General features: G+C 39.7%; 1 protein-coding gene across 8 annotated transcripts in view; it reads left to right on the plus strand.

Moving 5' to 3' along the window:
- The first annotated feature begins 1,170 nt into the window (after positions 1-1,170).
- The window catches only part of csmd3 (CUB and Sushi multiple domains 3), a 709,139-nt gene continuing 685,522 nt past the window's right edge, over positions 1,171-24,787 (plus strand). For 3 of the 8 annotated variants that reach the window (XM_062980075.1, XM_062980076.1, XM_062980077.1), the window contains exon 1: positions 1,186-2,309. In XM_062980075.1, the coding sequence (XP_062836145.1) occupies positions 2,057-2,309 (253 nt within the window). In that variant the 5' untranslated portion in view covers positions 1,186-2,056. Of the gene's footprint in view, positions 2,310-24,787 lie in introns of all 8 variants that reach the window. The other 5 variants (XM_062980078.1, XM_062980080.1, XM_062980079.1 and 2 more) reach the window with 3 other exon arrangements.

Below are 24,787 nucleotides of genomic sequence, written 5' to 3' on the forward strand. Positions count from 1 at the left end.
GTTTTAAGATGGACCCAGAGCTGATGCTCAGCAAACCACCTTCGCTGCTTCTCTTTTTCTTTCTCGTTTTCTCCTCGACCAGGATCCAGATCCCATCCGTCTCTCCCGCAAGTGGCTTCCTTTTTTGTTCATCCCTTCCTCTTCACAGCGCCTCTCCCTCGCAGGGGGCAAAATGGATCTCCTATGGAAAGAGCCATGATCTTTTTTTAAATAAAAAATGGTAATAAACAATACTGTAAAGCTTTTTTCCAGCGTAAGATTCCTTCTTCCCTCTTTTCCCCGCCCGAAAGGAAACTGACCGGTAGATGGCGCCCGCGCTCTTCTTTTGCGCGACCTTAACCCGTTTTTTCCAGCGTGGACCAGAAGCTGCTTGGCATTCCATCCCAAAAAGGGAGCTGGAAAGATATATAGCAGGCCTGGGCCAACTCTGGCCTTCCTCCAGATGTTTAGGACTTCAATTCCCATCCTTCCTAACAGCCTCAGGCCCCTTTCCTTTTCCCCCTCAGCCGCTTAAGCGGCTGAAAACAGAGGAATTCAAGACATGAAACAATCAGGGCCAGCTAACACCTCCCAACAAAGGATTCCACCAGGCAGGAATCAGCCAGGCTTCAGAGCTGCGAGGCTTTTCAATGCTAAACACGATTCATTACAACGGTCACACTTTTCTCCAACAGACAAGAGTGCTTCCTCCCACCCTGGACCTTCCACTTGCCTCACAACCTCTGAGGATGCCTGCCATAGATGTGGGCGAAACGTCGGGAGAGAATGCTTCTGTCACATGGCCGGAAAACACACAACCCTCGCTTGCCTAGTTTCCAACAGACCTCACAACCTCTGAGGATGCCTGCCATAGATGTGGGCGAAACGTCAGGAGAGAATGCTTCTGTCACATGGCCATACAGACCGGAAAACACACAACCCTCACTTGCCTAGTTTCCAACAAAACTCCCAACCTCTGAGGATGCCTGCCATAGATGTGGGCGAAACGTCAGGAGAGAATGCTTCTGGCACATGGCCATACAGCCCGGAAAACACACAACCCTCACTTGCCTAGTTTCCAACAGACCCCACAACCTCTAAGGATGCCTGCCGTAGATGTGGGCGAAACGTCGGGAGAGAATGCTTCTGGCATATGGCCATACAGTCCGGAAAACGCTCAGCAACCCAGTTATTCGGGCCATGGACAGCACATAAGACCAGAAAAGAGGGGAGGGGGACCCGACCTCCATTCCTTTCCTCTCTCTCAAGGAGTGAGTGAGCGAGAGAGAGAGAGGAAGGAGGGAAAGAAAGTGGGGGACGGAGGAGGAAGCAGAGTTGGGTGCCAGAGTCATTCTCAACGGAGCGGCTTGGCTGAGAGGCATATTCTCCTGATAGGTATCATTTTATTTGGGGTTTTCTTTAAGCGCACTCTTGGACCGATTCCTCAGAAGAGAGAAGAGCGAGAAGGAGCCAAGCCGGTCGCTGAGTCCATCCCAAAAGCGTCGCTGCTTGTGATGGGAATCCTCTCCTCACAGATGTCAATTTGGATAGGCTTTTGAGCGGGGTCTCACTCTTGTCAACGCGGGCCTTGGTGGCCTCAAGGCAACGCCAGCGCCTCCACAGGAAGGGAGAGTGCGGGTCTCCTTTCTCCGTGTGAGCGCGTCGACACGCGTGTGCGTCTCTTTGCCCCCGTCGGGGAGTCCTCTTCCTTTTCCTCCTCCTCCTCCTCCGCGTCAAGGTTGCTGAGGTGGGATCCCAGGAAGGCTCTCCACGCCGAGCTGTGACACACTCACACATACACATAGACACACACACACAACCCACGCAGCGCACAAACACGCTCGGCGGCTTGGACCCAGGCGAGGAGGAAGGAAGGGAAAGAGAGAAGGAGGCGAAGAAGAGGAGGAGAAGGGAGGAAGGAGAGGAAGAGGAGGGGGAGCCACACGCGGGATTGGGGCAAGGCAGAGGGAGCCTGACGCGCGTTAACGGCGGCGGCGAGGACGAGGAGGAGGAAGAGGAGGAGGAGGAGGAGGAGGGGGCACGGCCGCTCTCCCGCTCGCCTTTCCCTCTCCCTCGGATGCGAGAGAGGCAGCCGCACAAGATGCAACGGATCTGCTGCTACTGCAAAGGAGCCACCTGGCCCAGGGAAGAAGCCGCCGCCGCCTCCTCCTCTCCCTCCGATCTGGGGCAAAGGGGATGCGTGAGACCTCGCCCACGCCGCCCCCACGGCCCGGACTTCTTGGGTCTCTTCTTGGGCAGGATCATGGGCATGCCGAGTGGATTTACCTTGGGGAACCTCGTCTTTTTCTGGATGCTGTCCTGCGTGAAAGGTAAGGGTAAGGGGGAGGGGAGGTGGGTGGAATGAGGGGGGAAGGAAAGGGGGGCCAATTGGGGAGAAGGAGGGAAAGGAGGGGGGGGGGTCTTGCGTCCTATCCCCTGCCCCCCTCCCCTTTTCACCGCCCCGAAACAGAGAGACAATGTTTTACCCCAAGGGAGGGTGTGTAATGTGTAGGGATGGAGTCGGAGCTTTTGTCCTTTCTCAAGGTTTCCCCCTTCCTTTGAAAATGCTCCTATATGGGTTTTGGGTGCTTTCTGAAACCAACCATCCTCTGGAGAAAGGAAGGAGAAAAAGGGTGCGAAGCTTTCTCCCTCAGTATGTGTGTGTGGTGTGTGTGTTTTAATTCCCATCTCCCTCGCCTGCGATAGGAAATGCAATTTGCTTGCCAAGCCTGGCGTTCAATGCAGTTGAGTGAGAACGGGCGCCCCATAAATATTCTTGCAGCAGCTCCAGCCCGAGACGTGAGTTGGGTCCCACAGTCTCCTTTCAACGCGAGGATATTCCCATACAGTTGCCTCCGGAGGATGCCTCGAACCTTCCCTATCCATCTTTTTTTTTTTCCACCAAAAATTATTATTTTTTATCATCGAGGGGTTGTGATATTTGGGGCGCCAAGGCTCTACAGGGCGCAAGGAATGGCTTGAGGTTGTTTGGGGCATTTTTTCCCTCCCCTTAAAAACCGAGTCAGGCAGACCGATCTCTGCTGGCAACGCACACACACACACATACCACAAATGTGTCACTATTTGCATTTTCTCTTGGAGGAAAAAAAATGGAATAGCAATACATTTCCCTCTTCCCAAGTTATGGAGCGTTGGAGTGGGAAGAGAAGCACTTTGGCCAGACAAAATTGTGGGATTTGAAGGACGCAGTTGCTATTCTTTCCCCATTTTTTTTAAAAATCTAAGCCACTGAGATGGTATGAGCTATCACTGAGAGAGCAAAGATCTCCCCCTCCTTTTCTGACTTAATGAATCGGGGAGGGGGTTGCCAGAGGATTCTTAAGGCAGCTTTTGGAAAGGATGGATGCTTGGTCAGGTACAGGGAGGGCGGATAGATTGGCATCCCATAGATTATATTTATTTATTTATTTGTCATGCTTGTATCCCGCCTTTCTCAACCCCGAAGGGAACTCAAGGAGGCCTTACAAAGGCAACAGTTCAGTGCCGCATGTATCCATACATCCATGAATAAAGAAAAACATTAAAAACCATCCCATTAAAACATGACATCAAAACAAGAATTAAAATCACCTAATCCAGGTCAGATTGAAATGAATGGATTCCTTGATGGATATACTTTTAGCAAGATGACAGTCTACTTTCTACTTGAGGGAATCCTAGTATAATCAGAGTGCCTACATGTTCGTGAGGATCTCTGTGGCAATTAAAAAGGGGCTCTGTCTTTCCTGCCCCCTCCCCTCCTTCGGCCCCCCTCCCAAAGAAAGGGATGAAGGAAGGAGAGAGACGAGGCTTCTGGGAGTTTGAAGAATTTTGAGTTTGGAGTCCTCCATTCCCACTGGACTGTTTGGCGTTTTTCTTCTGAAAAGGAGCTTGCTTTTTCCTCTTCTCGCTGCCCCCCCCCTTGCAATGGAGCTGAGTCTTTTTTATGAAACACTTGATTGTCTTGCTTTGCAGCTGGTTGCTTTGCATGGTGGGAGGGGGGAAGGACCAGGATCATTCAGGGTTGCCTAGGGCTGATGATACTGGCAGGGGGAAAAAAAAGGGGGGGGGAGGATTTACCTCAAACCCCCCCCCCCCATCTTTTAGCCCAAGTGGAGGGGACATGCCTGGAATTTTAATGTACCTCCTAATTACAGAAAGCTTGTCTGGCTTTGTAGCTGTTGACGCAATCTGCTTCCCTGTCATCCTTTGCCCAATTTTTTCAGGGAAATGATTCAGCGAAGAGATCCAGGGACCGCTTATTCCGAGCCAAAGGGGGACCGTCGCTTGTGTATGTGTGCACATGGAGGTGTGCAAGGCAGCTTTTAAAAAATAGGACACAACTCATTAATAGACATCTTTGGGTCTTGTTCCACCTCCTTTCCAATTCCTTGTGGTTGGTTTCCTTGCTACTAACATAAGACAGAGCTACGCAATCCGTATGTGGTCTTTCTGTGTGTGTGTGTGTTGGGGGAATATACATAAATACTGTGGCTTCAGAAAATGTATTATGCTTAAAAAAGGATGAAATTGGACCGGTGAAGTAGCAATGAGGAGAATGGAGGGAAACCTGTCTTTGTAACTGAGGGTCAAGTGGAGGCAGTCTCTTACAGTAATTCAAGGCACCAGTGAATTTATCGTCTCTTTAAGACACATATACACCGCTGCTATATCAGGAGAGAGCGATGGGTTGGAAGAGTGGTTTCCAATCACCTGTTGAAGCAAAGGGGAAGGTGGAAAAATAGAAGACAGTGCTACAGAGAATTTAGCGTTGTCTCACATATGAGTGGTTAACATCTGCTGATTGTAACATCAAGGGATGGTTGGCTGATGTGGGCAGAAGCCATCATGAATTGGATAGCACAGACAGAACTTCCATGTCACTCAGTGCTGCCCCAACACAATCAGTCTACCTATAGCACCGAGTTTCCTCATACATTTAATTGTAGCTTTTAAAAAAATCCAACAATACACTCAAACAAGTGGACTATCCAGGTGGAATCATACATAATACTATGGTAATGGCAGCAGAAAGAAGACTTGGGGAAAATGGTTCTGGAAATAAAGAAGAAAACCAAAGATGAAAGGAATTATTACTTGTCGCAAACAGGTAACAGGGGACTTATAGATGGTTCCTATAAATTACGAAGCTGGAAGGAAATGTGGTGGTGGCAAGGGAGGAGTTACTAAAGCTGGATCTATACTGCTTTCAGAATATGGATTGACTGAACTGGATTATATGGCAGTGAAGACTCATATTATTCAGTTGTATGCAGTTAATCCACATTCTGAAACTGCATTGTATGGAAGTATAGATCCAGCCTAACACCAGTGATTAACATAAGCAAAGAGCTTTACCTATAGGACGACACATTTTACTGGTGGTACTACTATACCTTAAAGACATCAAATCATGTTTGATATGGAAGTTTGATGGGGTCAGCACTGGTTAGAATATGGATGGGAGATTGCCAATGAAAATCAGGCTGTAGGCTGTATTTCAGAGAAAAGACCTGGAAAACCATTGTTTAAGCATTCCTTGCTTAAGAAAACCTTATGAAATTCATGGTGTCGCTGTTAGTCAGCAGTGGAACACATAAGCATATAACTGCTAGTACTACTAGTAGCAGCAGCAACTGCTACAACCACAGCAGTTTGAAACTTGTGCAAGAGAATCCTAAAAAAAACAACAACAAAAAATGCACCCTCAGGTCCAATTGAGTTCAGTGAGATTCATTATTAGTAAGTATGAATAGGATTGCAGTATTAATTGGATCAGTATTATAGGCAATGTATGAATCATGGGCTCACAGATGATTGGCTAGGAGAAAGCCACATGTCAAACTGGCATAGGTATGTGGCCCAGGGAATTTCTTTGTTAAAATTGTGGTGGATTCGTAGAGAGGAAGATTGATTGGTCAGATAGTGAATAGGGGACTACATAGCAGGGTTAACATGTTCTAAAGAAAACTTTCAAGTCACTGTTGCCAAAAGAAGATTGAGTAGGGGGAATGTGTGGCCGTTCAGATGTTGTTTGACTTCAGCTCTTATCAGACACAGAAACAGAGATAATTGTAGATGCAGTCCAAGTTGCATCCTTGACTGTATCTGTCAAAGGCAGAGTGGTCTTGTTTGAAGACAATGGGTTGGTGTCTTAGCATTCTTAGCCTTTCTGAGCCTATATTATAAATTGATATGAGTTTCCCTACCAACGATTAATGAGAATTGCTAATTTGATGCATGTGCTTATAACTCTAGATTAGAAATTTCTAGCCCCTGAATTTATGATTTCCTACACAAAAATTACTATTGAAACAGTTCAATAGTATAAACCAATATTTTAATAGTTGCCATTCTAGAGCTACAACAGAGTTGTTTTCGGTTCTTCTAAAGCAAGGGTGGGCAGAGTGTGTTCTGAAGGCCCTATATAGCCCTAGACCCTTTGTTGCAGCCTATAAGACCTCCCAAAACCCCCTCAAAGCTCCCAAGTATTTATTTTTACATTGGGCTGATTATGGGGTGATTTTTGTCTCCAAAACCTGACGAGCCCCATAACCTCTGGGGTCCCCAAACCAAATAAAAAAAGGGAAAAAACAATCAAAATGGCAGCCAAAAGTGACATCACAACACTTCAAATGTGCTAAAATACATTGCTGTGGCTGGCCAACAAGGCACAGGGGGGAAGATGGCCCCTGCCTTGTTTGCAATGCCTAGAGGGCACAGATCACTCTAGATTTGTGTGGCGGTATTTCAAGGAACAAGCCCAGTGAGGAGCAGCTTAAAGAACTGGGTATGTTTAGCCTGCAGAAGAGAAGGCTGAGAGGAGACATAACGGTATAAATGGTATATGTGAGGGGAAGACATAGGGAGAAGGGAGCAAGCTTGTTTTCTGCTGCCCTGGAGACAAGGACACTGAACAACAGCTTCAAACTACAGGAAAGGAGATTCCACTTGAACATTAGAAAGAACTTCCTTACTGGGAGAGCTGTTCAGCAGTGCAACTGTCTGCCTAGAGTGTGGTGAATGCTCCTTCTTTGAAGGCTTTTAAGCAGAGGCTGGATGGCCATCTGTCAGGGGTGCTTTGAGTGCAATTTTCCTGCTTCTTGGTAGGGGGTTGGACTGGATGACCCACGAGGTCTTTGAACTCTATGCTTCTATGATTATATAAGGAAGCAGATTTAAATTATAGTGTCTAAACATGAAGAGAAATGTTCTAACGGTTCAACATCTAGTTGATTGTGGAAACAAATTGTCATGTGGTAGACTTATCTTCTCTCAAAAAAATTAAGAAAAAGCTGGAGAACACTGTTTTGCGATGCCATAGTAGTTGCAAGACTCCAACATGAGGTAGGGATTTAGAGTAGGTGACATCCCAGACTCCAATCAACTTTAGAACGATAAGATTTTCTGGTTAATTGTGGTGTGTATGTGCCCTGTGACTTTTTGATTTCATCCAATATGTTCCCCCTGAAAGTTATTGGATTGTCTCTCAGTTGCCGTTTTAAAAATCAGCATGTGCCCCTTTTGTTGGCTTCTATAGGAATTAAATTGTATGTTGGAAATCAGCTTGTTAGGAACGCCCTTCACCCTTGTGTCCACTAGAATTGCTAAGGTAAAGGTTTTCCCCTGATGTTAAGTCCGGTCGTGACCGACTCTGGGGGTTGGTGCTCATCTCCATTTCTAAGCCGAAGAGCCAGCATTGTCCATAAACACCTCCAAGGTCATGTGGCCGGCATGACTGCATGGAGCGCTGTTACCTTCCCGCCGGAGCGATGCCTATTGATCTACTCACATTTTTATTTTTTCGAACTGCTAGGTTGGCAGGAGCTGGGACTAACAGCGGGCGCTCATTCCGCTCCCGGGATTTGAACCTGGAACCTTTTGGTCCGCTAGTTCAACAGCTCAGCACTTTAACGCACTGTGCCACCAGGGGCCCCTCTAGAATTGCTGGTGTACCCATAAAAGTGTTGGCTAAACATGATTATTGGAACATGTGATTTCTTCACTACAGCATTGCCTTTATTCCCAGTGTTTGCTTTACCGTCTTTATGATTTGGGGGGAAAAAATCTTTTGATTTATATTCTTATTATGTCAGGAAAGTATCCAGTTATAGCACTTCATGCATATAGATAGTATAGCAAAAAAAGAGTTGGATTTTTAAAGCTTGTGGAGGAGAGATGACATGAAAAGGCCCGTGTTTGATTAGGAAGTTTCCCCTTTGCCTTGCAGGCTACTTCGCAGAGTCTGACTCAGCTCAGAGTTTTCATAGCTTAGTGTTGGAGCACCCGTAGAATTTACATAAAGATCCAGCTCCTGCCATCTCTGTTTAACAGAACTGAAGCACAGAAAGAGGGTCCACTTGAGATCTGAGCGGTATGGGTGCCAAATAGTATTAGTGTTAACAAGGCAGTCTGGAGATGGCTCAACACCAGTAGTCTTCTGGGAAGTGTGCAGTGGCTGCCCAAAATCAGTTTGTGAGTAGCTGGGGATTGGAAATTGGACTCAACTGCATTCTTAAGCCTTAAATTGAAGGGGCTGCCCTGATCTTGATAACACCTAGAGGAAACAGGTCATCACAGCCTCAGGAATCTTGTCTTTGCCGCAAGAATACAAGGCAAAGACAAGTTGAGCTTAGCCCAGCAAAAGCTGGAGATAGTGGCGAGCAGTAATACTAAGTAGAAGAAAAGCAGTAAAGGGAGCTCTGGGAGATGTTTATTTGTTTTTCAACTGTAAAAATGGTTGGAAAAAGACAGTCCCATGTCACCCATAGATATCCCTAGCACGTGGAAGTGGAATGCCTTACTGTGTAGGGGTTTCAGTCTAACAAAGACCTTGGCCTTTATTGCAGCTAAGAAACCCTATCCTTGTTTCAACCAATTAGTTATCTGAAAGCTCGAAAAATGAATATTCAAGCTGAACTTTCTCAGTTTTAAGTGTTGAATGTCAAAGACAAACACATTTTTGTTCTTCTTCTCTGCCTAGGGATGTAAACATAATTAGATGAATGCACATTTTGGCTTAGGTTGCTTCTTCTATTCATGACCACAGTTTGTTTTTATTTGTTTGTTTTTTAAAACCTAGGTTTGAAGTTTATGAATATTTCTCCCAATCTGACTTCCGTATTTTTCTGTTATCTCCGAAACTTGCTAGTGAAGAGGATGTTTGAGAACTGAAGTTTTTAAATCCTTGTTAATTGTATTCCTTTCAAATTATCTGACTGTTGAGGTGAAACAGGTCTGTGAATTATCTTAGTCCCGCCATCAACTCCATCAGTTTCATGATAATGACTTGGATCTCCATTGAATGGTACTTAAGACTATGAATTTAACAAGTGTAAATCGATAACAGTGATGAAGCCTGTTTTATGATTGGCCTTGCTGGTTGGCCTCGGCTTTGAGCCTTATCATATTCTGTAGGAGGACATTAGAAGAATTTCTAGCATGAGTATGTGTGTGAGGAGAGACATCAATACTCAGCAATATAGACATATTTGTATGCATATTTTATATTCCATTTCAGTTCCTTCTAGTCTACATTGCTTCAACTCTGATTTCATGGCATGACAGTGAGAAGGCTGTTACCCAAAAATGTCAATCAGTGTGGGTGCAGGAGGATTAAAAAGAATATTAGATATGTCAGAAATGGTAAGAAAGGGAGGAGGACAGTACGAGTAATGGCAAAGTAGAGAAGGCGGAGAATGAACTTCAAAAAGATGCCAACAAATGAAAAATTATCTTTCAGGAGAAGGTTTATGCAGTCGATGGATTAGCTAACCAGCCTTTCCAGTGTATTTGTTGTCCACAGAGATCATATATGTTTTCCAAATATTATCTGGAGATACAGTTGCACTGAAGAGCTATTCATATTTCTACATACATCTTCCTAAAGCTCACAAGGTGTTGAGTGGATTGAACTATAGAAAGCAATACTTATACATCTCCATTGTCTAACCCTTTATTCATTATGTAAAGAAAGATGGGCAAATTAGTAGAATAATGTACACAATATGAGACCAAAGTGGATAGGGTGGGAAAAAAAATCTCAGATTAAAGGAAGTCAACACTACTCTTTAAAAGTTATGCTGGGACTGAAAGAAAAGCTGTTGATATAGCTAGATTCCTGCTTGATGTATTTTCCTACACAGTAGGAATGTTAATCACAGTAGGGATATTTTAAACTTTGAATATGTTTTAATGGGTTTTGACCGTGAATTTTTAATACTGTTTACATTTAATTCTGTTTTAATGTTTGCATATTTATATATTTTAAATGATATGCTAATGGTTTTATGTCAAGCCGCTTTGAGTCTCCTCCAGGAGAGATAAAGTGGGGTATAAATAAATCTAACAAAAACAACAACAACAACAACAACAACTTTCTCTCAAGTTCTTTTTTTTCTAAACTAGTCACAGTTTAGGAATATTGGATATTATACCTCATGTGAATTGTGAGTGTTGTTGTGATGGTCCATTTGACATAAAGTAAGGGAAATTATTTTAGTCATAATTCAGTTAATAGGATGAATACTAATTGCAGAGAAAATATGGTAGGATCTCTCCTGTAGCCTCTTTCATTTCTAAGGCACAGTTTAATGAGTACAATATAGCATCATGATAAAGTATGTGAGATCTAAGAAATTCCTCAGTAATTTCACATAATTTCATTGTGTAAAAGGTAGAGGAATAAACAAATAGATCAACTATTTCAATTTGATCCCAGTAACAGAGATGACCCAGTCAGTGGGGTGAAAATAATGGGATCATTGAGTGAAAGTGACCATGCAAAAACAAAGCCAAACATAGCCAGCCACTCATCCTGGAATTCAAACCGAAAGCTGTTTTTAGTAAGCCTAATGAATACTAAGTAAAATCTAATGGTCAGAAATTTTCAAGGTGAAAAAAATTCATATTGCACGGGAGTTTCCTAAGGGTGAAATTTTGATGGCACTCAATGCAGTCTAAAGGAACCAGGGTGGATGTACAAAGAACTTTCAGATGAGCTGATAATTAGAAGAAACATATATAAGAAATGAAAGAAGCGAAAAGCCACCAAGGAGGAATACAAAGGATGATTGTGTCCAGTTCTGGGCACAACAGTTCATGAATAATGCCAACAAGTTAGGACATATATGAGAAGGGTGACCTGAATGATCAAAGGCATAGAAATGAAGCATTTTGTGGAATGGCTTAGGACTCTTGCTTTATTTTAATTTGGATGGGGAGAAGACTGAGAAGCAACAACATAGTCATCATTGAATACCTGGATGGATGACATGTAAAAGACAGAACCAGCTTGCTGCTTTAGAAATTAGAGTATGAAGCAATGGATTCAGATAATAAGAAATGATATTCTTAAACATTCAGAAGATTTCTTTTATAAGAGCTTTATGGAATGGACTACTTCAGAGGGTGCTAAACTCTTCATCTTTGGAGCTATTCAAACAACGGCTGGGTGGACATCTTTCTGGATCATGATTGTTGTGTATTCCTGCATGGGAGAGATTTGTGACTAGATAACCTATGGTCCCATCCATTGGTAGAATTTTATTATTCTTTGATTTCAAGTGCCTTATGCCAATGCTTAGTGTTGTAATTGGATTTGAGAGAGCTAGTAGTTGTACCATCTATAAGATTAGTGTGAGGGCATACTTCCTAAACTGGTAGCTTTCTATGTTAAGTTTGGTAATGGCATGTGCACCTCAGCTGCTAAAGAGCTGTTCAGGAACACAGACTGAAAAATGAAATGCATCAAAATTAGTAGCTGTACATACAGAGAGAATAGTTGTTTACATAGTTAGGTACTGATATAGTATTCTGTGTATATCCGTACATTATTAATTTGCCTGTGTGAATTCATAACAGAGAAGGATACCAATCTCTCCAAATAAACACTTCTGCACTCTCTCTTCTGATGAGGATAGAGATTGTTCTTTTTTGCTTTTCCTTACAATTGATCCCTTTCTTTCCATCTTGTATCTTCCTTCCCCCATAGCACTTAGGAGAAGTGTAGCCTTAGGCTAATGCACAATCTACATGAAGAAAGAGCATGGAATGTACCACAGGAGCCACCTAGTCCATGTGGGTGTCGATGCCCATCCAGTCTCTGTTAGAAGAGATTAAAAAATGGGGATCCATCACCATCAAAGATAGTCTATTTCACTGTTGAACAGTGCTTACAGTAAGGATATTCTTCCCAATGTTTTGGTGAAATGTTTTTTTCTTATAATTTAAATCCATTGGTTCATGTTCTAGTCTTGGAGCAGCAAAAAACAAGCTTGCTTCATCTTTTACATGACATCCCTTCAGTTATTTAAAAATAGCTATCATGTCACCTCTCCGCTTTCGCTTCTTAAAGCTTAACATATACAACTTGCTAAGTCAATCTTCATAGGGCTTGGCTTTGAGACCTTTGATCATCTTGGATGCATTCCAACAATCGTCTATTGTAAGAATTTAAGATAGAAGGTTGTTGCAGAACTTGCTTGCAATTCTATAAAACTAAAAGGAAAAGATGAGGAAAATATTGAAAAATGGATTCTATAATTGTAAAGCCATCCCACCAGTTATAGTTAGAATTCAACTAAATTGGGGCATACATTATGTTGCCCCTGTAGATTGCAATTACTTTGCCAGTCATTGCAAATAAGGCATTAAAGGGATCAGCACGGTGGCAGTATACAGTATATGGTAGACTGACATTATTCTTGTTTTTATACCTTCAAGTATGACCTTCAAGCACCTTCAAGTATGACAACTCTAACAAAACCTATCATGGGATCTTTTGGATATGAGAGTGTATCTTGTCCAAGGTCATCCAGTGGTTTCACAGTCAAGTGGGGAATCAAACCCTTGTCTCCAAAGTTGTAGTCCAATGCTCAAACCATTTCACCACACTGCTAGGAGGAAGTGCCTTTTTATGTAGAACAATTTGTAATTACATAGAGACTGAAACCTGCTTCAGACAACATAGATTCGTTCAAAGCTCTTTCTCTTGTTCATGTTAAGGATTGTTTAAGGGCCATGGACAGCATTTTCTCTATTGCTTGAAACCTGTGCTTAAGATCATTGAAACTTTCTGATAGCTCTGTTAGTTTCTTGCAGTGTAATAAGTATGACCAAAGTAAAATGGGAAGCAGAAAACAGAAATTATAAACACATGTTATATATCTTGATTAGACCGCTAGGCTGTTAATTGTTTAGAAAGTGCTAAAGCAGAACAGTTTGCTTTTAGATGAGTAGGTTTTGTTGAAGACAGAGCTTTTTCTTGAGACAGACCTTTATTTTTATTTTGTTATCTACACAGTAGTAATGACAGCTAGTCCATTATACATGCATTGTGCTAAGAAGCCATTACCTTTGTTCAAACCTCTTCTAAAAGACTGCAATCTATAAATCTTTAGGGCTTAAAAAAATTACAGGTAGCGTGTTCCACTCTGAAGACAGAAAAGTGATTTATCAGAAGTCATTTTCAGTATTTTTTTGAAGCAATCCTACCCACACAACACCATGAAAGATTTTTGGACCTCCATGTTGGTAAATAAATCATTTCAGAAAAATACATTTCTGGAGGCAGTTCAACAAGTAGTCCTGTGCTGAGACATCAGCTAGTCGCTAAGATACAACCTATATCTAAAAGCATGGAGGTTATAGAGTAGCAATAACTAAGCAGGAGCCATTAAACTCAAATCTTGTTTCTGTTTACTGTTGACTTCAATAATATATGGCTTCCACCTGGTATTTGGTGAATTGAGCACGTAGCTGGCAATTAGAACGCATTCCTATATCACGCACCTGAGCATGTGAAGGAGAGCTTGCTAAGTTTAATGCAATAGTAACAGAATAATTAATCTTCTATTTAATGTCTGCTGGGCCATAGAGAGCCTTCATTTTTAAAAATTTCCTGGCAGGACATTAGTTGAATTACCGCCAGGTTTCAACCTGTTTTCAATGTTTTTGATTAAAATCTTAGTTATGCTCAGTAAAGTATTTTGTAGAAACTAATGGAGGTGCTGTAACATGGAGCTCCTTTAAGCCTTGGATTTAAAAATGTTCCCATGCTTAATTACATTAATGGAATATATTTCTTTTTCATACCAGCTTAGAGAGCCCTAAAATGGGAATTGTTTAATCATATTGATAGGAAAGGCTAAATAAAAGAAAAATGGGAAAATTAAGAAGCAGCTGTTATGCTTATTCTTATCATAGTATCTTGAGCTGAACAACATTGTCACATTCTGCTGAAGAACAAATGTGAGACGGACTACTGAAAGTCTGAGCTGATCTCTTTTTGTTTTGTTTCATCCTTGAAACTTCTTAGGTGGCCACAGTAAATTAACATTTCTCCATGTAATTTATTTCATAAGGTTGTTGTGAGGCTTGTAGGAGATAATCCTTCACATATATTCCATAGTCTTGAAGAAGGAAGGGCAGAAAAGAAATTAGTATTTTTGGGGTGCGGGGAGGAGGGGATTGATTTCAAATATCACTGATGTTAGCAAGTCAGTTACTTATAAAGATATTAGCAATGTCAGAAATGTATAAATAACCTTAATGTGTATGTATGGATGAAGAATCAATGAAGAACTCTGCATTACAAAGTTAGTATCATTTTCAAATCAAGCCATCTTCCACCAGACTCCTATACTTCAATGGGATTCTCTGACACATGTTCTACCTTTATTCATGATGGTGGTGGGGGTGATGATGATGATGATAATACTGTAGTGGAAAATAAGAAGGTTTATTGATTCTCTTGTTGCTCCTTCATTAATTCTTCAGCTCTAATTATTTTATATTAGGTCTGAATCCAAATGCTTCTTTGTCCCCTTCTCTCATTTTCATTCCATCATCACCATCACACGTGAAGACAAGTAAGAGTGCATAACTAATGAAAGGACTAGATAAGAGGAGATAACTTTTTCCAAAATGGGACAACCCCTCCCATAGATTTAGCTTTGCTTTTCTTTCTGTTGCTTTGTGAGCTTACTTGGTCACTTGCTTAGGTAATCTTTAATCTCTGTGGATTGTATTGCACCTCTTTATTTCTGTCATGATTAGACGGAAAGAAAGTAAATAGATTATATGTGCTTCAACATGATTCGTTAAAATAATTGATAACCAACAATGTAGTGTTCTTTGGGGTGAATTAAACATTTGTCATTCACTCTTCTGAAATTTTGATTGAAATTATTGCTACATTTTTTGCTACCTTTTTGGAGCATTTTTAAAGTTCTCATAGACTGAATAGAGATATGCATCAATGAATAGAGCTAGACTTGGTGTTATGAGAGGGAATTATGTAAAAGAGCTTTTTGTCTTTAACTGTTGCCAAGACAGTTTCAACATATGGCAATGTATTAATAAGACACCCTCATTATCAACCCTGCCTAGGTCTTGAAGGCTTAGGTCTGTGGCATCTTTAATTGGGTCATCGTCATTATAGGCTATCACTTTTGGCCGAATATGATTTCCTTCAAGTGTAGGGCCTTGCCAGTGTGTCTGTCAATGACTGTAGAGACCTATTCTTGATCCACGTGTTCGTTTGCAGTGAGGACATCCAGATGGTAGGCGGTCCTGACAAGGGTTGGCTTGACAACGTCTTTCTCTTGACATGTTTTTCCCTTTTGCTTTTAATTGGGTATGTTAATTTGTAACATAGGATGCATCTAACTGTAGAATTGATGCAGTTTGACTCCACTTTAATTTACATGACTCAGTGCTATGGGATTATGGGATTTATAGTTTTATAAAACCTCTGTTCTTCTCTGCCAAAGGGTGCCAGTGTCTCACCAAAATACAAATCCCAGGGTTCCATAGCATGAGCCATGACAGTTAAAAGTAGTGTCAAACTGCATTAATTCTACAGTATAAATGAACCCATTGTCTTCTTTTCTTATTGCCTCCCATTTTTCCAAGTATTGTGTTTTCTAATGAGTAATGTCATTTTAAAATGTGCCAAAGTACAATGGCTCAGTAAAATTGTTTTGTTTATTGTGAGGTTTGATTTGTCTCTAACTCATTTATTTGTCTTTATAGCAATCCTTGATATCCCTAAAATCTTCCTTCAGTACCACATTTAAATGATTCTCTACCTGTCATCTTCTTCACTGTCCAGTTTTTATAACTAGACACAGATATCAGAAATGCCATGCCACGGATGATCTTACTTTGGTATTTAATGACATATCTTTAAGTCCTTTCATAGCTGCCCTTTTGGAGCCTAGTCTTCTTCTGAATTCTTGACTCAGTCTCAATTTAATTTATGACTGAACTGAGGCCTAGAAAATGTTGATATCTTCATGAACCACTCTACAGTGGTGTAAATAAGCATTAGCTATTATTTTTGCTAATACCGTATTCAATATATATATTTTCACTTTCTTCCTCGACTTTCCTCAACAGGCATTACAAGCCTTTATTTTCTGCTAGTTATATGGTCCCATCTGCATAATCTAAACTGGTAATATTCCTTCTCAAATTTTCATGCTTTCTTCCTTCTGAACGTAATTCTGCTTTCTATATGATATATTCTGCATATAAATTACAAATTAACATATCATTTATAACATAAACGATATCTTAAATGCAGCTCCTTCAACTCCTTTGCCAATTGAGAGCCATTCTGTTTTCCCATAGCCTGCTATGTTTTCTTCTTTACCAATACTTCTCCCTTGGGGTCATAAACTTATTTAATCATAGTCAGTACTTGACATTTCTCAGTATCAACAGAAGAGTTCTGCTGAGATTTCATAAAGATAGCAGTACCATGCAAGTGGCATCTCAACATAGGAAGCACCTTATTAGGAATCAGAATATTGATTGGTCTATTTTTGGTATTCTTAGCTCTTGGAAGCAGTTCTCAGGATTTCAGACAGCATTCATTCCTAGCCCTATATGAAGATCCCTGGTATTCTCTGGAGGTTTCAGATCTCAGTACTATTGAAGCCTGTTACTGTTTAAAATTCAACATAAACAAGGTAGCACATATTCAGTGCACCAAAGACATCCATCATGACTCCATTATTTTTGCTAATGTTGGTTCCAAGAGTAGTCCACTCCACACTCTTCTTTCCCATTGACAGTCATGGTAGAAGTAAAGTTCTAGACTAACGCCAATTCGAATATGTAATCATAATATCAACTAATATTATGATTACACATTTTAATACCTAAATATGGTATTTTGTAATCCACAACTGGTGAATGACATTATATTATTTGGTAATTCAGTAAAAAGGGATGTGAGGGGAGAAATAGGAGTTATGTACAATGTCAAAATATTTTGTTTGTTCTCATAAATCCAGACTACTTGTTTCACAACAAGTGGAGTGTGTGAAGGGGGTTTAGAATGACAAATGAGTTCAGTTTTTGTTATTAAGCATTTCCAGATGGTTGTACCTTTATGGAGAATTTGGCAGAATCCCATGAAAGGGGGGAATCTCTAGAAGTTTAAAGTTTCTGGCTGTTCAGCAGCTGAACAGATTTAAATATTTTGTGTAAACAAATTTGCATCCAGGCTGCTAGTCTGAGTGCCAGCTTTCAGTCTGACATTTTTTGAAATGATGGAAATGCTAAGCCCTCAATGCTAAATGGAGTTCATGATGGAAATGCTGACAGAACCATAATTACCTTTATTGTGATTCTGTTGAGTGATTCTCTATCTATCCCATCTTTTATGAAAAAGTTCAAGAATATAAATTCTAAGCAGAGAGAAAATTTATGGGCAAAATATTACATATACACATAGCACAGCTTTCACATTCTATAGGTCTCTTGCAAAACAGACAGTTGGGAACACATAAAGAAACCCTATTCCTGAGGAGTTTCTACACATTTTCATTGTTATTTGTAATATAGTTTGCAGTTTATAGCTGGTGATGGAAGACATTTTTGTTCTTTATTTTGATGTTTATATCCCAACTGTTTCCTAGTTTAGGACTTATATATATATAATTTAGCTTTATATATTATATAAATTATAAATTATATATATATAATTTAGCTTTATAAATTATATATATATAATTTAGCTTATTATATATATATATAATTTATTTAGCTTTGGATACCATAGGAAAGGGTTAACACCCTTGTGATGTTAGCTTTGTTATCTGTGTTCCTGTTCAGAAGATTTTGCCTCAGTTTCTGGCCCTGTGATAATTGGGTTTTGAAAAAAAAATGACTTCTTGTGGAAACAAGCTTAATTGGAGGCACCTTTCCCCCATGATAACTCTTTCAGGATTGAATTTCCTTTCCGATGATAAATTTCTCTCACTTTCTGTTGTCTCAACCCCAATCTTAACTATGAGTCATTTGTAAGTCAGATGTTTGTAACTTAGGGACTGCCTGTATATGAAAGTTTAAAAATATAATTGAATTAGAAATCAATTTAACCAGTTAAAATAAAAATCAATCAATAAATAGATCATCATATTTTAAAATGCTCATTTTCATGAACAATAAGTCTTCAGAAGCTTTTATTTGTTTACCGATGGACAGCAAAAAGGTATCAGTCTAAAATCTTTAGGAAAAGAATTTAAGATACTAGGGGACATTAATTATTTTCACCCCAGTGTTGATTCACAAAATCTGATGATCTAATTAATAACATAGATTGCCATCAAAATGGGCAAAGACGTTTAGAATGTACATAATGATATGATGATATTCATTTTTCCATATCTAACATAATTGGCTTTTCCAAATGGGCAAGGTAATGTAGATCATGATATCATCAGATAGGTAAGGTCCACTTGATGCAATTGAGCGTTAAACAAATTGTTTAATATAAAATTGAAATTTGGTAGGAATATTTGATGGAGGAGATTCTATATGATGTAATTGGAAGTGGTGACAACTTTTAGCTTGATTCAGTTTCTTGAATTATAAATTGCTATTTGGCCTGCAAGCATCTGTGAGGTTATGTTTTTCAACATCAGTTCAGAATTTAGACTAAAATGCAAAAGCTTAAAATTCTGATCCCCACAGATTACACAGGAGTGGGGAAAGTGTGACCCATGCATTATATGTGATCCCAATGAAAGAAACCACATAGAATCAGAGAGTTGGAAGCAACCACATAAGCCATTCAGTCCAACCCCCTGCTATGCAAGAAAAGCACAACCAAAGCACCCCCAACATATGGCCATCCAGCCTCTGTTTAAAAGCTTTCAAAGAAGGAGCCTCCACCACACTCCAAGGTATTCCACTGTTGAACAGCTCTTACTGTCAGGAAGTCTTTCCTAATGTTCTAGTATAATCTCCTTTCCTGTAATTCGAACCCACTGCTCTGAGTCCTAGTCTCCAAAGCAGCAGAAAACAAGACTGCTCCCTCTTCCTTATGACATCCTTTCACATATTTCACACAGCCATGTGGTTATCATGGACATGGATGCGCCTTCTGAAATCTTCAAGGACATTACCAAGACTAACACACTAAAGAACAAGCTCCTAAGGTTACCACATTATAGATGGCAATTCCTATCTGGATTTCATAATTTGAAGCTATGCGGAGGTGACATACATATACCCTCCTTTATAAACCAACTGAAGTGCTGAGCTTCATATAAAATGGAAGTCACTTATGACCACTCCACCACAGTTCCTTCAACTTTCTTATTTACCCATCCCTTGTTCTCGTGGTATTCCATTCCTCACTTATCATTTTAGCCTGTTGCAATTTTTACCTCTCATCACTGGGAGTGCCATTGGCTTGGAGCAGTTGAACTTTGCAACTTATGCCTGGAATCTTTCTCCTCCCTCTCAGCCCCCCTCCACACACACATCTCATTGCAGGTAGTGTGTGCAAGAAGGTAACACTGAGTAACTTGTAATTAACAGACCACATTATAGGAGAATACAGCATTTTCTTAATACTTCTTAAAACTTCTTAATGCTTCTTAAAACTCGGCTCTGAATGTCTGTTAGCTTCCAGGTTCTGTTATCTTACCTGGATTTGTTCTTTGTATTGTCTGCTTTGTTTGCCTCTTGGTTTGCAAGTTTTTATTCTTGAATCTTTGCTGTTCTGGATAAAGCCTTTTCCACCCTATTGCTTATCATCCATTTACAGCAATCTCACCATAGTGTTTTATTTTGCTAGACTAATAGGAGAATTGCTGTATACTGTAGTTATGGAGGGTTGCCTCTTAATGACTGAAGGTGGTACTACAAGTTACTGCATATATTTAAATTGATTTATCTATCAAGTAGGTGAAGATCGTACATCAACCTTGCTTTTACATTCTTGCAGTTAATGTGGAAGCATGACATGCTTTCTCTCTTTCCTTTATTACTATAGAATACCATATATATATATATATATATATATATATATATATATATATATATATATAAAATAGAAATGTAAAGATCTATCAACAAGTATGTACAATAATGTGAATAACCTAAAATAATGTCATTTCAATAGGACTTGCAATGCAGTATAAACTATGTATACACAACAGAGGAGAATTTTGACTCATAGAAAACTTGCCCCCTATGGTTCAAGGGAACTTAATATAATTATATAAATACGTAAATACACCTAAAAATAATAAACTTCCATAACATGAATATTCGTATCATTTAAAAAAAATGAATACATCAAGATAAAACTGAATGCCCATACAGTATATAAGTGAAATAAAGTGTTCAGTTGCAATGTCCCCTCACCTTTGTGTCCCTCTTCACCTCTGTGAAGAGATTTTTCCATTTATAAAAAGCAGCTGGAAACAAGACCTCTAGTGAATGAAGAGTATGTTAAATCCACAGGAATGTTTGCTGCAACAGTATAGAGCACAAAGCTTCCATGCAGAGTCAAAGACCCTCTGAACTAAAGTGTCTGTTCAAAAATGTTTCTCCCTCCTAGGAACATTATGATGATTTCAGTGTATGTCAAATGTTGAACCTCAAACGATTGAGTGTCCCCTTTGAGAGTGTTCAAGTGTTTCCCTCTGTGTTTCCCTACTGTTATTACCTCTTACCGTGCCTTGTGGCCAATTAAGAGGACGTACTGCAAAACAGGAAGATTAGCAGCATCTTATTTGCATGCAAACCATTTGCAGATTGTGCTCATTACACTTCATATTTAGTGATGATGTTTATGGCAGCCTTAATAAAGGCTGAGCATGCCATTTGCATTCTCTGATCAGTGTTTTGCTACATGAGTGCATGCAAATGTTTCTGCCCTGTACATGTCATGTGGCATTTCATCTCATTGCCAACCAAAGCTTTCCTTTCCATTTGGGAACTGATGCATATACAGAAGAAACAGAAGAATATTTTGTCACAAGTCCTTCTACATATTATTAATACAATTGTAGCTGATATGAAGTTTATAATACACACACGTTATAAAAGTTTATATTAAATGTTGATGTAAGACCCTTTCAGAAGTTAATAGTATGTCTATAATATATGCATGAAGTTAAGCAGATCACATCTTTTGCGAAATAGCATGGATATTTGTGTAACAGACAGATGTGCAAAGGGCAGAAAATATCAAAAGTTTCAATCTGCAAATTAGTTCAAGAGATATGGATGAAGTCAATTCAAAAACACCAGCTTTCTCAGACTGCCTTAATAAACATTTAATGTGATTTCAAATGCTGCACAACTGGAGTTCCAAACTAGATGAAGGACCAAAGCAAGAAGTGTGTGTATAGATATACATATATTCCCTAGAAGTCAAGATGACTAAACTGAGTTTATTGTACTTCAAACATATCATGACAAGAGAAAAGACAATAAAGTGGAGGGCAGCAGGAAAAGAGGAAGACCATATTCCAGATGGATAAACGCAATCACTAAAGCCACAGCCTTAAATCTGCAAGATATGAGCTGGGCTTTTGCAAATAAGGTGACTTGGATGTCCCTTTTTCCTAGTGTCTCCATAAGTTTAAGTCAGCCTGAAGATGGTTAACAACAACAAACATATATGTATAGGTGTCTCTTCCATGCATTTTGGATAATACCTTATTTACTCAAGTCTAATGCTCACCCTTTTCTGGCTAAATGACCTAGCCAAAATCAGAGTGCAGATTAGATTTGTGTCATATGTTCATCTTAGTACTGAGGCAAAGCAAAAGATGAAGCAACTTCAGGAGCACCTGGAGCTCCTTTTTGAGGAACATCTGTAATTGAATTGCTATGGCTCAATGCTATGTAATCCTGGGATTTATAGTTTGGTGAGGCATCAGCATTATTTGGCAGAGAAGGCTTAAGACCTTGTCAAACTATAGCCCCCAGGATTTCATAGCATGGAGCCAGAGCAGCTACAGTGGATTCATTGTACAGCAGAGATTCACTCCAAAGTTTTTTTTTCATTGCTGGAAGCTTTGATGTTCTGACATCTTTATTTTTAAAGAAGAAATTCTAAGCAGGTAAAAACTGTAATGGCCAAATTACAAATAGTGCCCCGTCTGCTACTGCGCATTACATTTGGAAGCATTGCATCGTTTGGATACCTCTGGTAAAACTGCAGGAGATCCCGCATTTTGGGCCCTGTCTGGATGAGCCCTTAGTCTATATGCACATAAGGGCATTTCATCTATTTCTTAAGAACTCATATAATCATCTCCATAGACTCAGGACTGCAGTTAGCCATTTTGTTCCAAGAATTTCATTGGAATGTATTGTTTAATGATATTGTCTGAATTCACACAATGACATACTTTTGATATGGTCTGATTTACGGCTGTAACCTTATCATGGGGTTTTCTTGGCAAGCTTTCATCTAAAACTGAGTTGGTTTAAAGCAAAAATTCCCATAATTTTCACCAGAATATTATTCATTGTGCATCATGAGAACAGCAGTACTGCACTTGGGCTAAATCTGGGTTTATTTCCTAGTGTAGACAATTGTTTCATAAATTATCTAATGTCAAAAGGAACAGGAGATGTTTTTCTAGTTTGAAAGTGTATTTTAAAGGACGAGGATTTTCCAACAGAGAATTCTGAAACCCATTTTCATGATCTTTGTCATGTTTGAGCCTTGAGTTTTACAATTTAAAACCTCTTCTACACTGCCCTATATCCCAGGAGTTGATTTCAGATTATCTGTTTATCCCAGATTATATGGCAGTGAAGACTCATATAACCCAATTTAAAGCAGATAATCTGGGATCAGATCCTGGGATGTAGGGCAGTGTAGATCCATCATAAGAGAAATCCCTTCACAGAATTATTCTGTAATAATCTTAGACATACAACATAATTTACTACCAGAAAGATACTGTCATAGCTGTGATAGAAAGTGTGATGGCAATTTTGAGATGAAGGAAATAATCAGGGAAGCAACAATGCGAGAAAAAAATGTAATAATGTCCCTTATTGTGAAAACTGCTCATTTATGGCTCCTGCTTTCTCTTTGCTTCCTTCTGTTTAACTAGTTACTATATATGATGTATCCTTTATTTCCACAACTGCATAACCTTATTTTTTAATTGTGAAAGCCTTTTACATGATACGTACAAGAATACAGCTAGCAATGGTTTTATAAATACAGTAGAGTCTCACTTATCCAACATAAACGGGCCGGCAGAATGTTGGATAAGCAAAAATGTTGGATAATAAGGAGGGATTAAGGAAAAGCCTATTAATTGTCAAATTATATTATGATTTTACAAATTAAGTACCTAAGTCATAATGTTTTACAAGAAATCGACAGAAAAAACAGTTCAATACACGGTAACATTATGTAGTAATTACTGTATTTATGAATTTAGCACCGAAACATCGCAATATATTGAAAACATTGACTACAAACAAAGATAGAATTGCATAAAATGAATTTACAGTAGCAACATTGTTGCAAATTAAATCCATAGAAAGTTTAATCCTTGCTGCCTAAAGAAACAGCTATGGATCAGGGCGAGAGGCAAATTGCATTGGATAATCCAGAACATTGGATAAGCGATTCTTGGATAAGTGAGACTTTACTGTACTAGTAAATGGGTAGTGAAGGCAACATTTATTTTTTATAAAAACAGTACTGGTCCTTGTAGAAGGATCTCCACAATCCTCTGCTGCAAAAAAAGTCTCATTTGAAAGCAGTCAGACCTCAATGCAGAACAGTTCTGGCTGTAGGTGTCTCCTTGGTTGATGTGTAATCTAAGATTTGTAGCGTTGTAGACTCTACCTGCAGGCTCTATTCAGATGTATAGAATGAATGTTCAAAGCACTGACTCTGTGTCTGATCACATTCCCTAGGGAGATAACTGGGGAGCAATTATTCCTTTAAATATACTGTTTATTGTAGAATGGTACTTTTGTTGTTACACTAACTTAAACGTTCATGTTGATCTTGGAGCAAGAAGTGTGCAGAGAGGAAAGTACTTCATACAAAAAATCTCATTGGGTCTCCAAAGGCCAGTTTTTTAAAGCCGGACACTTTTCTCTCTAAGGCAGTGGACAAGAGGCTATCCATCACTACCCTTTCCACATACAGAAACGGAGGGAAGCACTAGCTGACTATTTAGTGGAAGCACAGAGCAAATGATACACATGGCACCAGCTCTGATCACCTTAACACTGATCTAGTGCATCCATCTTATTCCACTCATAGTAATAATGGGCCCTACTAAATCTAAAAGCACACACAGAGCACACAGTGGATTCTTTATAGCATCAGCTTCCTACAGCTCCGCTGATGGGATGTACTCAACATCTCAGTTCCATGAAAATTTCAGCAAAGAAAGAGAGGGGTGGGAGAGAAAGACTTGAGGGACATATTTGGCCATTTTGCTATATTTTGCCGAATTGTTACTTCCTGCTTGGAAGAAATGCTTATCCGGGTGTAAAAATGTGAGGG

Source organism: Anolis carolinensis, chromosome 4 (assembly GCF_035594765.1).
Source record: "Anolis carolinensis isolate JA03-04 chromosome 4, rAnoCar3.1.pri, whole genome shotgun sequence".
NCBI classification, from domain to species: domain Eukaryota; kingdom Metazoa; phylum Chordata; class Lepidosauria; order Squamata; family Dactyloidae; genus Anolis; species Anolis carolinensis.